The 14,431-nt window shown below is 44.3% G+C and overlaps 1 protein-coding gene across 2 annotated transcripts in view; it reads right to left on the reverse strand.

Moving 5' to 3' along the window:
* Positions 1-14,431, reverse strand: part of AMOT (angiomotin) — a 46,679-nt gene that overhangs the window by 30,195 nt on the left and 2,053 nt on the right. The window contains exons 1-3 of one of the 2 annotated variants that reach the window (XM_017737579.1): positions 7,351-7,494; positions 2,324-2,489; positions 5-923 (exon numbers count right to left, since the gene is read on the reverse strand). In XM_017737579.1, the coding sequence (XP_017593068.1) occupies positions 5-876 (872 nt within the window). In that variant the 5' untranslated portion in view covers positions 877-923; positions 2,324-2,489; positions 7,351-7,494. Of the gene's footprint in view, positions 1-4; positions 924-2,323; positions 2,490-7,350; positions 7,495-14,431 lie in introns of those variants that run through there. The other variant, XM_008636213.2, reaches the window with a different exon arrangement.

Below are 14,431 nucleotides of genomic sequence, written 5' to 3' on the forward strand. Positions count from 1 at the left end.
TTACCTGACTGACCCATACTCAGGGGGATGCTGATACCTCATCATAGGCCCATCAGATCTTCCCTGCTGGCTCATGCGATGGTCACTATAGAAATGCCCCGAGTCCTGAGGTTTGCAGTTCATAGACGGGGTGGACACGTTTTTGTAAGGATACTCTGGGGGAGGCCCCCGCTGCTCCATTCCTTTCATGCTGGCCTGGGAAGGGGGCTGCACCGAGTTCTTGTAGAACTCATTGGAGCCAGAATTTTTGTAAGGGTCGCTGGACTGCTGGGGAGAGAGGGGGGACAGCGGGGAGAGCGGCGCGCTCGTGACGGGCGCGTGGGCCTTGACCCCGCTGGTGGCCAGGGACAGCTGCATCAGCCTCTCGCTCAGGGAGCGCACGTGGCCTTGCTTGAGGTCCTTCAGTCCTTCGTCCTGGTGCACCTTCCCCGGGCTCACCCGCTGCACCGTGGGCCGCCCTTCAGTCCTCATCTTCTGGTTGGTGACGCCCGTGACGTAGAAGGCCGCCCCGACGCTGGCGTGCGGCTGGCCCCGGAAATACTGCGACTGCACCTTGGCCTCCTCGTAGGTCGGGAGGTCCTCGCTGTTCTGGAGCCGCGGCGACAGCTGCTTCTCCATGATGCTGTTGTCCACCTGTATCTCCTGGCCCTGGGGCTCCTGGCGGGCAGCATGAGTCACGAGCTGGTGGTCCTGGGAGCTCAGCCCTTCGTTCTGAGAGGCCGGGCTGCCAGTGCTGCTGAAAGGGGGGGCATTCCCTGTGGCTTGCTGGTGTAAGGCGAGAAGGTTGCGGTTGTCATTTGGGTTCCCGTATCGGAGCTGCTCCTGCAGCAGGCGCTGTAAAACTGTCGTAGCTGCTTGCTCTTCTGAATTCCTCATCTCAAACTGTGGTGCCTTTTGGGTGGAATGTAGAAGCTGCCCTTGACCTAAGGAAAGGAGACACGGTTATTAGCGCCTGAGTGGATCGGGCAAGAGATATTCAAGAGCAATGGCTTGAAATACAGAAAAAAAGCAGGTTAGATTACCAAAGGTTCCCGTAACAATGGGGGTCATCAAGGCCCTTGACCTAAGAAGGACTTGCATGCCCGGGGGGCAAAGCCTTAGAAAGGTGATGAAAGGTGACTTGAAAGTTTATAGGCAAATCAATCGACTGCAAGCTGTAGGGATGCATGCCAAATACCTCAGACAGCATCTTGGGCAAAAAGGAGACGTGGAATTCACAGGATGATGGTAAAAATGCCTGAAACCTGTTTGCTTTATACTTAGAATTACCAACAGTGAAATACACTTCCCATATTTGTAGGCAGACAAGGATTAAAGTGTGGAATCAGCAACTTGTCAGTTTTAAGGGAAAGAAAAAACAAAAAAGAGGCCCATTGAGATAGCGTATGGTTCAAAAGAAGTAAAGAAATCTCTTAGCTTAGATACAGCAATTAATGAATACCTAGTTAGCCAACAGGTTTTCAGAGTTATGAAGCACCCAGAGTGAGATCAGCACCTATTCTCCCTGCTGCAGAAAACCCCAGGCACGGTGCAAGTGAGGACTCAGGAACTTCCTGCTATACAAAGGCAACCAAATCCTCACACATCTAAATATCCTCAGCGGAATGCATGCAAATGCAAGGGGAGGAAAAAGAGTTGTCTGATCTAAGGAACAGAAAAAGACCTCTGAGTGGCAGGAAAAAACACTTTGTCCCAATGAGAGAAACACAAAGAGCCAATGTCAGGCACATCCTAAGTACAGATTAAGCCAGTGACCAACAGCAATTACGTTTTGCTCAGTCTCCCAGTGGAGTCAGGAGTGTGTCATGGAAACTCAGGCCCACTGGCCTTGCATGAGTTGAAGCATCAAAAATTAATGATACCTTTGAGACATGTAACTGAAAGCAGAGCTACTTTTGAGCTAGAACAGCTCAGAAGAGGGAGTAAGCCTTACCCGCTGGCCAAGCTGTGGCTCTGCCCTGACAGCAGAACACGTGTTGGTGTTCTAGCATTTTATTTTGACACCTTTTTTCTGTATAACATTGTCCCTTAGCAGAAGGTAACTTGCTCCCAACAGTTTGTTCTGCGGCAGAAGCAGGAATCAGGAGGCCTGAAGGGTCTGCTTTGTGCTGCATGTTCACAATCTCCCTGTTTGCTCCCTCAGGCCAGCCAACCCCTGCAACACAAGGACTCACATGGAGCAGACAAAAACCCTTTGCAAACCTTAATGAAGAGAAAGTTAAAATCCACCTCATTCCAGGCTGCTCACCACTGCAGGAGTTCAGGCCCTGTTAGCTGACCTGGAATGTGACTCCTCTGAAATCCTGTTTGAAGTGGCACATACCTTTGTCCTTCACTTGGAGTTCCCTGGTAAGGAGGAGCAGTTCTGCCACATGGGGGGACACACTCAGCTTTCCTCCTGCAAATCCAAGATCTCCACTCAGAGATGGCTTCAGGCTCCTCTTCAGCAGGCCAGATCACTTGATACTCTCCTCGCTCCCAAAATAACTCTGAGGGAAGCATTAAAAACATCATTTTAATCAGTACATGAGACCCTAGAAATAATAAACCTTGGCCCATATTTCAGATATTCCTTTTGTAGCTTCTTGTTTTCTCCCAGCGCCCAACAATTTTGATCTCTTTAGGATGAATGAACCCCCATGTCCCCAGCAATCTACTCCAGCTGCTGCTTTAATCATGACCATTTCTGCTCCAAGATTAAATGTTGCCAAGTAATGCTTTGTCCCATCTGTGCCTCCAAGTGAAACAGTGATTAAAACCCGCTAATTCTTTAACTCCATTGTTTTACTTTTTGCTCAGAATGAAAGCTGCAGCACAGATGAGGATGTCCTATGCTTATGTCTCCTTTGTCAGTGGTGCTGAGTATTTTGAACTGTGTCATGTCAGCAGAAATCCTCTGCTGGACAGTGACAAGGTGAAATGCTTGATCAACTTCAACACACCGTGCCTCAGAAATAACTGTGAGAATGATCAGTTTGCGAATATTAGCTTTATTTTACAGACTGGGAAAGTCAGGGGAAGAAAAGGACACTGACAGAGTTTATGCCAGAAATACACAGCAGAGCACAGCTCTAATTCCCAAAACGCTCTTTAATTATGGTACTTTTCTCTTTCAGAATATGAAGCAGTAAAGAAACTTTAACCATTGAGGGGAGAAGCAGGAGAATACAGAACAACGTCTATTTAGGCATTCTTACAAGAAGCAGTTCCTGAAGGTGTCCTAAAGAAAAAAACAAGCAATGCAAAAGATGTGGAACATATTTGTGCACTCAGTGTGTTCATACTTAAAGGAAAGGCAATGAAAACAGAACTAGTGAAACTAAAAATATTCATTGATATGTATAATTTAACTTAATTTCCTGGAATGTTGCAAAAAATAAAGTGAACAGATGTAGTGAAGGAATGCAGACATGGATACTTCTGTCTCTGACTTATTACAGCACAAATCCACACCCAACAAAAACTATCTCAGATCTGCAAGTTAAATACTTGAGGTGTCAACAGCAATTTCAAGGCACATGAACAATATCTAAGGAGAGAACAAGGCAGTGCTGTGTGGTGTGGTACTTCAAGATGGTGGTTGAAAAAAGCAGCTAATGTCAAATTCTTAACTGGTGACTTAGCTCAAGAGGGATATATTGAAAGCAGCTGCCAGCAAATATGCAGTAAAGAACCTTTAAACCAGGCATTAAAGATAGCAGATAACTAGAGCAATTTCTAGCCTCTTTTCCCAGTGTTGCACAACAGAAGTTAAGGATTCCTCAACCCCCTCACACCAGAATCATCACTGACTCTTCTTTTTTTATTTTTTTAAACCAAGCTGCCCTGAGCAACCTTTTTATTAGAGCATAAAAAGGCTTTTATTATGCAATATGATGCTGCCTTTCCACCCAAAGATTTCTTTTGTCTCAACTGGAAAAATCTAAGGAGGTGGAGGGGGCTTGTTTATTTTTTTAATACAAAGATACAACCCAGCTTGAGACTCTGCCTCTCTGCCTTAAAGATTTTTTTTTCAACAGACAAATCCAATCTGTGCATGTTTAACTCCTTCAAATGCTCCAGGAACCATTTCACACGCAGAGCTTCACTCCTCAGCACTACCAGCTCATTCTGCTGAGCTGATGGAGGGAGGGCACAGTTCACATTGAAAACATTTGCCAGAACTGAATACTACTAATTTTAGTGTGGGTGTAAACAAGAAATCAACCTGGAAATCCAAAGCAAAAGGTGGGCTGAGATACAACATAAGGATATTCTGGCCAACAAATCCGCTTTATTTAAATACTGACTTGTAGCCTTTTTTTTCCAGTTTTATCCCATTATTTTTATTAACAAAGAAAATCTTGTGCAACTAATTTGGGTGGCAGCATTTCTGGAATCTGCTTTCTGAGCAGGCTGGAAACTCCTGGAAGAACTAGTGAGTTAACTTTATTAACTAAACACAAAAATGAACAGTACTATCGCAGAACTAGTGAGTTAACTTTTCTATTAACTAAACACAAAAATGAACAGTACTATCGGTGCTGAAGCCCATGTGTTATTTATTTGGACACCAAACTCTGTTTGTGTCAGGCTCTTCCAGCAATTTTGGTTTTCAGTGTGCCAAAGATGGAAATTAGTGAGATGCACTGGAAAAGTTGTTATGATAGAGCTGGAAGGAAATTGGGAAGGTTCTGTAGATACTTTAAACTGACGTATTTGGGGGTTTAGCCTACATCTATTATGATGGATAGGCTGAAATCAGACTGCCAACAACTCTGCCAAACTGTATGGATTGGATAGTGCACTCTCCATTGCCACAAAGCCCAGAAACACCTTCTCCAGTGGAGGAGAAATCAGGTTTAGATCAAATCTCATCCAAGGAACCACGGTGAGATTTCCCAGGCTGAAGCAATTTTGCAATTTGCTCCCAAGCATCGCAGCTCTATCATCTTCCACCTCATTCTAACCTCTGGTCTGAAATTACTCCTGGTAACTTGAGGGAAAAGCTCTTGAGGAAACATCAGAACCTAGAACTGGTAGAACTAACACAGGAATTGCAAATAGTGCTGCACCATGCTGAGATCAAGAACGGGCATAAAAGGGGGTAGTGTAGGTACTATTTAAGGAAGAAAAGCCTCATGTTTGCAGGGCATTGTGTAAAAAACCCAGTAGCTGAAGCTTCTGTCTTAAACATCATGTAATTATGCACAGGAACCTTGCCAGTCCCTCGTGAGGAAGGAAGATTAATGAAGAATTTAAAATGATAATACTGCCAGGCTGTAGGGAACCAAAGCAGCACATTTCTGTACAGCATGCAAATATTTTCCAGCATTATAAAAATAAACAAGCTTAGACAAGTGAGCGACTCACCACTGTTTGATGAGTGGCTCTAACGCTATAGCTCAATTAACCTGCATGGAGCAATAATAACCTCACAAGCAAAGAGAAGCATCTTTCTTTAGCTTGTGAAACGAAGAGGAATGCAAGAGTCCCTGTGAGGACAGCCTGTGCATACTTGCCCAGAATTACTGCTTAGCCAAGGAGCTAATTAGCTTACACATCAGGTGGGATGGGAACAGGTTCACCACCTCATCAGGGCTGAAGTACAGTTAAGCACTTTCAGTTTTACTCCGAAGTTTTGTGTCACTCACACCTGAAACAATCCAGTGACAGACTTCAAACTCCAGATGCAAATTCTGCAAAGTAATTCTGTGGTTTTTCTTAAAGGATGTGCTCGTGATACTGCCCATCCTGGTTGGCAGCAGGGGATGGGATGCTATCAGGTAGATGAGGTTTTAGGCTGGTTTTTTAGGTGCAGGGTTACCTTCAGACAGACCTGCACTCTATAATAGAGAAGGGGACATGAAACAGAGACAGTGTGGACAGGACCAGCTGCGAGGTCCCCGGGCAATGCTCCCATGCTGAGTCACCCCCTGGGTAATGGAAACACTCCGCTGCTCCATGGCCCACGCAAACCCCGCAGGCTGATCCCTGATCCTGCAGAATTCACTCAGCCTGGGTGTCTCCAAGATCACTGGAACTGTGGTTGTTCTGCACACACACTCACTCTGAAGTGGCTGGGAGCACCAGGGACTCAGAGGCGAGGTCCCAAATTATTCAATGAATACTGCAGGTTATCACTGAATGCTCTTTGCTTCCTCTCAGTCCTACCCGAGGAAGAGGAGGAGGAAGGGAGGGAACACACATCAGGATAGTCCTGGAGAATAAATGTTCCCAACGTCTGGCGCCAACACCCAGACCTGCAAGGCAGCACTCAGCAAGTCCCAGCGCTGTGAAAGCGCTTTAGCACCTGCTCCTAACCAGGAGGAGGTTCCAGACTCCAACCATAAACACCTCCCCAGCTCCCATTCAGCCCTCCCGGCCCTGCCTGCCTCCATCTGCTGCCCGTGGCTCAGGTGATCCCGGAGGGTGGCACCGAGCAGGTGCATGGAGTGCTGCCAGCATTACTCATCTTCATTCCAGAAGGGCAGAGTCACTGGGCAAACAAGAAAAACTTCCTTCTTTTAACGAAAAACAAGAACAATGTCACCCGGAGGGGGGCAAATAAGATGCATACCCATTGTATTAGATCATCGGGCTACAGCAACGAGAGGCCACGAGAACAACCAAAGACTGGTCCCAGTTTTAACAACTCTCCCAGTCAAACTGAGTCCACCTGAGCAAGGCTTAGACTGTCCCTAACCCTAGCCCTCAAACACTCATGTCACTGGGACCAGGCACAGGGAAGCCTGGCAGGCCTGAAGAAAAGGGAGTGAGTTGCTTGGCCTGGCTGGAGATAAATAAGTCAAGACATCAACATGGGAAGATCCCCTCTAAATAACATCTCAAAGGAAAAAACTGAGAAGACCTTACCTGACCTTTGAATTACTGCTCCCCTCACTAAAAAGTATCAATTTCTTCACAGGGAAGTTCCTATAATCTTCACCAACATAATTTAGGCTTTATATTACAAAGGAAAAAAAAAAAAAAAAGAGAGAAGAATAAACACTTAGAAAGCCCGGTATAAATAGGAATGTGTCATGGCTTTTAAGCATTTTGAAAAGAATGCTATGGAATTTCAAGTTCCTCCATAAAATTTTAAAAGTCACAGGGGCAGGAGGATTTATTCTGAATATACCAGTCTAATAGGAAAACCAGCTGTTTTTATTGAGAATATTTCTTCATGAAGACATCCCACCACTCAATTACTTAAACGGTTACGCAGCACCACCTAACACTGCTCACGCATCTGCAGAGTCACAACGCTTTATGGGCAGGTACTGCCACTTCTGCATAATTAGTGAAACACAAATTGCAGCACAGGCAATGGGAGCTCTGCTACCAACTCCAGAAAGGCCAAGATCTCACCTTTTAGACGTCCTCTTGCTAAAACCAGCTCAAGCTCAGGCAGCTTTAGCCACACCAGGTCTCATTTCAGAGGCTGCCTCCCAGCACAGACCGAGCAAGATTCATCTGCTTGAAACTTCGCAGATTTCCAGTAATTATCCTTGCAGAACTGGGGGATTGCTGCAAGCCCAAGCCGCAGTTTTAATTCAACATCAAGCTTTGTTTTGTCTTTTGCGAATGCTCCACTTCTCGCTGCTGCTGGCACTCAGGCAGCGCCCTGCTTCTGTCGTCAGCAGCCCCTGTCCCACAACTATCCCAACTATGCCTCAGCACCAGTTTCATTGCATTGTGTGGTTTCTCCATTCCTTCCCTGATTTAGTCCAGGCCTCTCCTCGGGGCTCTCAGATAATGAAAACCATGTGAGAGTAAAATGTAATCTTCAAACACGCAAACCAGTTTCATGTGCATTATCAGAAGGGAGCAAAATGTTGACAGTGCATCATTTGTCCCTACAGATAGGATCAGACTCTTTTAATTGCTGCTGAGATAAAACAAAAAAAAAAAAAAAAAAACAACCCAAGATTGGAATCACCATCCACATTAAAAATAAAGTCAAAATTCGAACCCAAAAGCTTAAGCACTCCTGAAAACAATGGAAATATTATCCCTAAACAGATATATCCATTTTGTGCCACCTTAAGGTAGTTTTTCCTCATATGTCAGTTGTGACATCCTGAAAATTTATATCATAAGTTGACACAAATAAAAAAATGTAGGTGGAGGAGGATGCAGGGAAGAAAACAACCACTACGGCCTAACTTTAGCATGGAATTTTCTGGCTTTTCCTAGCAATACCACAATTTAAACTATTTTAAGTCCCCATATGGAGGAGCTCTTCTTATTTCAGAAAGCAGTTTCACAGAATTTAACGGGACTAACCACAGAATCCGGAAAGCAGGCAGGCATGGCCCCTCCTCTGGTCTAAGGGCTGCTTTTTGTTTCCTTTAGAAAAAGAAACAGCTAAAATACAGGTAACCTTGCCAGTTGTCAGTCACAGATGCTGTGGCCCACAGAAGGGCACAAACCTAGTGCAGTACTGGGATAGCCCAACATCACCAAGAGATCTCAGCAGGTACCACGGGTTAAAAATATGAATTAAAAGTAAAACCCTACAGAAGATCCAGCCCACTGCATTTTAGACAGCAATGATGTTATAAAAGTGGTTTTGGTGTTGTTCTTTTATCATAACCACATGGGCTTTTCATGTGCACCTTGTAAAAAACCTTTAATTACCTATAAGATGATTAATTGAGCCTCACCACCACACTGGGAGGAAGATATTACTCCATTCATTTTAGCACAGTGATGACTGGCTAAGTCCTGGCCTACATTGATGTTTTTTGTTGCCACAACTATGTCACTCAGGGAATTGATTTCTTTCAATGCAAGTATTCCAGCAACCACTCTAAAACAGATGCAGTTACAGTAGGAAATAATTTGTTTTAGGTGTATTGCTTAGGAAACCTCATGTAAACCACACCAGCACAACTTCTTCCTTGCTAATATAAACTCCATCACTGCTAGAAAGATTTTCTGTAGTAACAGGAGCAGCAAGCACAGATTCTGCCTAAATGGATCAAGGATGTTGGCATCCCAGGACTTGTGCAAGCAGAAGGCAGAGGAACCTTCTGAGTGTTTCCTACAGCTGGAGAAGATACTTCTGCAAAGGATCCTCAGCAGCTGCAGAAAAATAGTTAAAGATTTAGAGCTCTAATGAACAAAATGAACTTCATGCACAGAAACCAGAGGTAACACATGGCTCCTTGAGCACAAATCCAAGGTGATTAACCTTCCCTGCTCCCACTCAGAGCTCAGTCAATGCCAGCAGGGCTGGTGCAGGAAACGCATTCAGCTCTCCCCTGCCTGAGGAATGCAGTGCCAGGGCCTCTCCAGGCTGCTGTCCTGGGTCTCCCAAGGGAACATATCCTGCAGTTTGCCTCCCCCAGCACCACCCTGGGCCCTGATCTCCATCCCAGCCTTTTGAGATTGCTCCACGGAAGCATCCCTTCAAACCCCCTGAGCAGCAGGGGATGGGGCCAGCAGTTTCCCACACACAGTTTCTATTGCCATCCCTACTCCCCCAAATCAGAAATCCACTGGGCTTTCAACACATGCTAAATCCACTCTTCCCCCCAGGGGTGCTAAGCTTTTTTTATTGCTTTTTCTTTTTTTAAAGGAGATCCAAGTGCTCCACACCCAATCCCAATTCAACAAGAGCAAAAGCTGCTCTTTTCCATGTAACTTTGGAGTGCTCTTTTCTGCCCGCTCTCCACGGATCCCTGATCTTACCCAAAGGAAGGGTGGAACAGGCTACATAATGGCTCTTAGGCGCTTCAAGCTTCATCATTGTACAGTAAAAAGCATTCCAAATTTGTTTTTACCCAATACAAACATCAGCACTCAGCTGCGATGACTCCAGAAAACTCCAGATTACCACCTCCTCGTGCACCTCCACAGGCTCTCCCAGGATCCCAGACTGGTTTGGGTTGGAAGGGACATTAAAACCCATCTCATTCCAACCCCCCGGCACAGGCAGGGATGCCATCTCACACTGGTTTTGAAAATGCTGCTCTCCAAAAATACAGAGGAGGTTTCAGCTTTGTTTCTTTTCAAATAGACAATGGGAAAACAAGGAAGATATGTTTTCCCAAGCCCCACAACAAGACAGGCTAGCCCTAGTATGAAGCAATCAAATTTGTTTCAGCTGAACACAGAACCACCCAAATTAGAACAGCAGGAAAAGTCCACCAAACCCTGATGGGAACAAAGTCACTGAAATGTGGAATTACTTTCCTTGAGGGTTACAGTAAATAATCCTAATATATTAAGTAATTCTTTCAAAAACCAAGTTGTGTAGAGACACAAAACATTTTAAAAAAATATTTCTGTGACACAACTCTCAGACAAGGTCTTACAAATGCTAATTAATTCATTAAACAAAATCCTAAACTAGTTTAATTCATAACATTCATATAAGAGAACTGTTCAACAACATCTTAGTCTACTATTAGACACTGTAAGTGCTTTGCTAATACAAATAAGCCTTCAAAAACCAATTTTATTGGATCAGTGAACTTTTTTGTCATTTACACAAAGTCTGGTTCTATACTGTGACCAATACTGGTGGAACCTTATATAGCCCAACAGTTTTTACTGAGGAAAATGACCAAAGGCCTCTCCAAACTCCCAAGGAATTTCAAATATTTAGTATTAAAAAAAAAAAAAAAAGGTTATTTTAAGCTGAGACACAACCAAACTAGACAAGAGTCATTCTCAGAGAGGACGAGAAAGTAAAAAAGCAGCAAGTATGAATGGCAGCATTTATCTCTGAAGCCCTTCTGCAGGACCAAGAATGCAGACTGCCTGCCACGAAGAGAGGAGACGCTCAGCTCTTGGGAACAGGAGGGAGCCCTCACTTTTCCAGGGCCAGCCAAGCCCTATGGGAGCTGCCCACGACAAGGGATGCCACATCCTACAACCACCACGAGGGATGGCCACAGCTCCATCCCCAGGCACCAGGGGAGGCTCCAACACACGTTCTGTTCTTCCTGCACCTAAGCCAAGCACCTCACACAAACCTCTCCACTCTACGAAGACAAGATTTTAAAGAAGAAGAAGAAAACTTCCTTTTTTTTTGAGAAGTTTGTTTCCATAGGCCTTTGAATTCTGTTCACAGGGGTTTTTTTATTTATGATACTTCATTTTCCATTCCTATTCACTCCTCAGGCACCGAGCTCCCACTGACATCAAATGTCTGGTTTGCCCTGAATGGCCATTTATACACAAGTAAGTTTCAAATCTATTCTTACTTTAAAAATTTCATCCAAGTGTCCATGTAAACACAAATTCCATCAACCACGAAAAACTCCTTTCACTTACAGGCATAGCAGGCAGTAAGAAAAGATTCAATTACATATTTAAAAATTAATTGCTCCTAGAAACAACTTCACACTAGTTTTCCCCAAAGTTGTTGGATCTTTTTTCTGTCTTGAAGACAACATTTCAAGGCTACTCTGGAGAGCCAGGTAATACGCAAAATTTGGATATTTGCTGACTTCAGAGTTCTCCATACAGCCCATTACTTTCACATGGACACAATCCCAGTCTCAGATCTGTCCAAAGCATGAACTTTTTGCAAAGACTGAAGGTATGGCCATGGAGGCTGCAGGATGAAGTTCTTCCTGTGGCCAGCACTACATTCCAGAGCTGTTTGGGAATACACTCTCTCCTGTATAAAAGGGTTTAACAACTTCTGCAGCCAGACTGGACTCACAGGGCAGGTATGTGCCTGCTCTTTCATAAAAGACAATGATTTAAATCTACAATATGATGCTGCTGCCACATATGGGGCACGTGCACAGAGAGGATCAGGCACAAGGGTATGTGGAAGTCTAACCTAGAAAGTAACTACTCATCAGAAAGTAAGAGAAGCAGAGAATTCCTGAAAGCAATGAGCTTAGAGAAATGGGTTGTGGCCCAGATTCAACACAATGGACTAAATCACTTTGACAAATCCTCTAGTGCTTCCTGAAAGTGTATAACCCCAGCAATAGGCAGTTTGGAACACTTCTATGAGGAACCAAGTCCTCTCTTGTATTTCAGTGGACAGAAGAGGAGAAAGAGAGCCCTGGACCTTATTGCCAATCCCCAAGAATGGCTGTTCTCACACTTTTATAAACACTTGGTCTCCATGGAAGGGGGATACCTAGCAGCAAACATTGGCAACCAAGGACATTCCACTCCCACTATATTGTCCACAATAGCAAGGAGAAAAAAAAAAATCCATAAGGCTGCTTTGATTAGGAACCCTTTGAGAGGACTTCTTCAAAAGTGAGTGTCTGAAAATACCTTGAACTGTGGGAATGCGCAACCACAGCCAGATGGGGGAAAACAGGCATCTTACTTTATTCTGAAAGCATTTACACTTCAGCCCAAAGTGGGAACATCTATTAATCCAAGAACCTTTTGCCAAGAACAAGGTCATAGTTTTCTTTTTAATTCACAACAGAACCCAACACATAACATATTCTGCACCAAGCAGAGAATCGCATCATTTGCAGGTGTTTGGAGCCAGGTTTTAGTTTAATGCATGTTCTGAACGTGTAAGAACTTTATTATATTGGTTTTGTCCTCCCAGCAGGGCAGAGCTCTGCAGCTCTTTAATAACCACCAGTAAGAAAGAAGCAAGAACTGCACGAGGAGTTCTGCCCCACCAGGGGTATAAACAGACAAATTCTTTCACTGCCAGAAGTATTTATACATTAACACACTCTTGGACTGTTGATAATTCTAAAATTGAAGACCTATTCCTGTGTATACATTAATATGGCAGCAATCTACACCAAGCTCAGATTTTGCTCCACGTTAAGAAAATTAAGCATTAATGAGCTTGAATTTTACTTGAGCTGTTTGTTCATTGCAGTGACAGTGAGCCCCAGCCATGGAGCAAGGCATCATTGTGCTGAGCCCTAGGAAGAATTAAATGGTGCAAGTTGTTCTATCAAAATAGCCACCAAAAAAAAAAAAAAATAAATCACATTACACTCAACTGGAAACAAAAGGAAGGGCTAGAAGTGGGAGAAGCATTTATGCTTTGAGAACTTGGGGGGTTGCAAATTCTCAATTTCACTGTCATGGTTAGGAAAATGTGGCAGCAAAGCAGTGCAACCTTATTTCTAAATAAACAAAAAGATTGGTCAGTCTACTGATGCAAGACAGACTAAAGAGAACAAGAGAACTATTAAATTATCTCCACTTCTGGGATTCTGGCTATTCTTTTGCAAAGTGAATAGCTTATGCTAATCAGGATGCATCTGAAATGCATCATTCAAGCCTCCTTGTACAAATATAGTTCTTATTTATCCCAAAAGATCCCCACCAGCTGGCAATGTTTGCATACAATGCTAAACCCAACCTCAAGAGCCCATGCATTATGAGTCATTTTACACTTAAAAACATTAGCTCCCTTCAGTGTTCTCCAAGACGGTGTATCCCACGAGAAGAACCTTAGTGGAATTCAGCAATACTACACTATGTTACCATCCAGCTTCCTCTAGCACAAAGAAGTTACAAGTTTTCTGTTGTTCAGTGGGTTTGGTTTTTTTTTTTCCTCCTAACAGCGTTTTTCCTCCAGAACATCTTTGTGGAAGGAACAAAAGGATTTGCACCAATCCCTTCTATATGAATCAAATATTTATGCTATGTCCTCTTGAAGCACTTTCATCTAGTAACCTATGGAATGTGATCTCCTGACCTCAACACTTAGGCACGTCTAAATCAGCTGCCCTTTGAGCTGCATTAGAGGCGGCAGAGAATTTTTATACACTTGTATCAAAGGCATATGAAAACCTTGTGGCCCAGCTGTGGCATTCTCTGCTACGAAGCATTAGTCCGAAGTGTGCTTCAGGAAAGGGGAATGATTGTCCCACGTTTATGGCACAGTCTGATGCCATGTGTCACCAGGAACAGGCAGGATGATGAACCACGCTACCAGCACATTAACCAGCCAGCACAATTTAAATAAGTGTCATGGCAAACTCCAATCCCACGTCCCACCACGTGGCCCATTCTGCCCACTCCACACTGCCCAGTTCCCTTCTGCCAGCCCCCTCCCCAGGGCAGCCAGCGCTGCCTGCAAAACACCTCCAGAATCCCAAAGACAAAGAGCTTGTGGGATGAGCAGGCACCCCATTCCCTCCATCTAGAAATCCCACCCTTTCCTCAAGAAAAATAAATCATTCTATGTTGTCTTTATGGCTCCCAGGAGTCTTTGATGGACAGGGTTATGTTGCAAATAAGTGTCCTGGAAGTAAAAGAGAGGAAGACCAGGTGTCCCAGATGAACCTGCAACTTCAGCTACAGCACAAATTTTTCCAGGGTCAGCTCATGACCCTACTCCCTCGAGGAGCAGTCACTGAGGTAACCCTGGTGAAAGTCTGACCCAGAGATTTAACAGGGTCATGGTCCTGATGGTAGGGTTCATGTTTTCATAGCAGCCCTGAAAAACCAACGTGATGCTGCCCATCACTCACATGGGAGCAGA

This window comes from Corvus brachyrhynchos, unplaced genomic scaffold, assembly GCF_000691975.1.
Source record: "Corvus brachyrhynchos isolate BGI_N302 unplaced genomic scaffold, ASM69197v1 scaffold346, whole genome shotgun sequence".
In the NCBI taxonomy this organism is placed as follows: Eukaryota; Metazoa; Chordata; class Aves; order Passeriformes; family Corvidae; genus Corvus; species Corvus brachyrhynchos.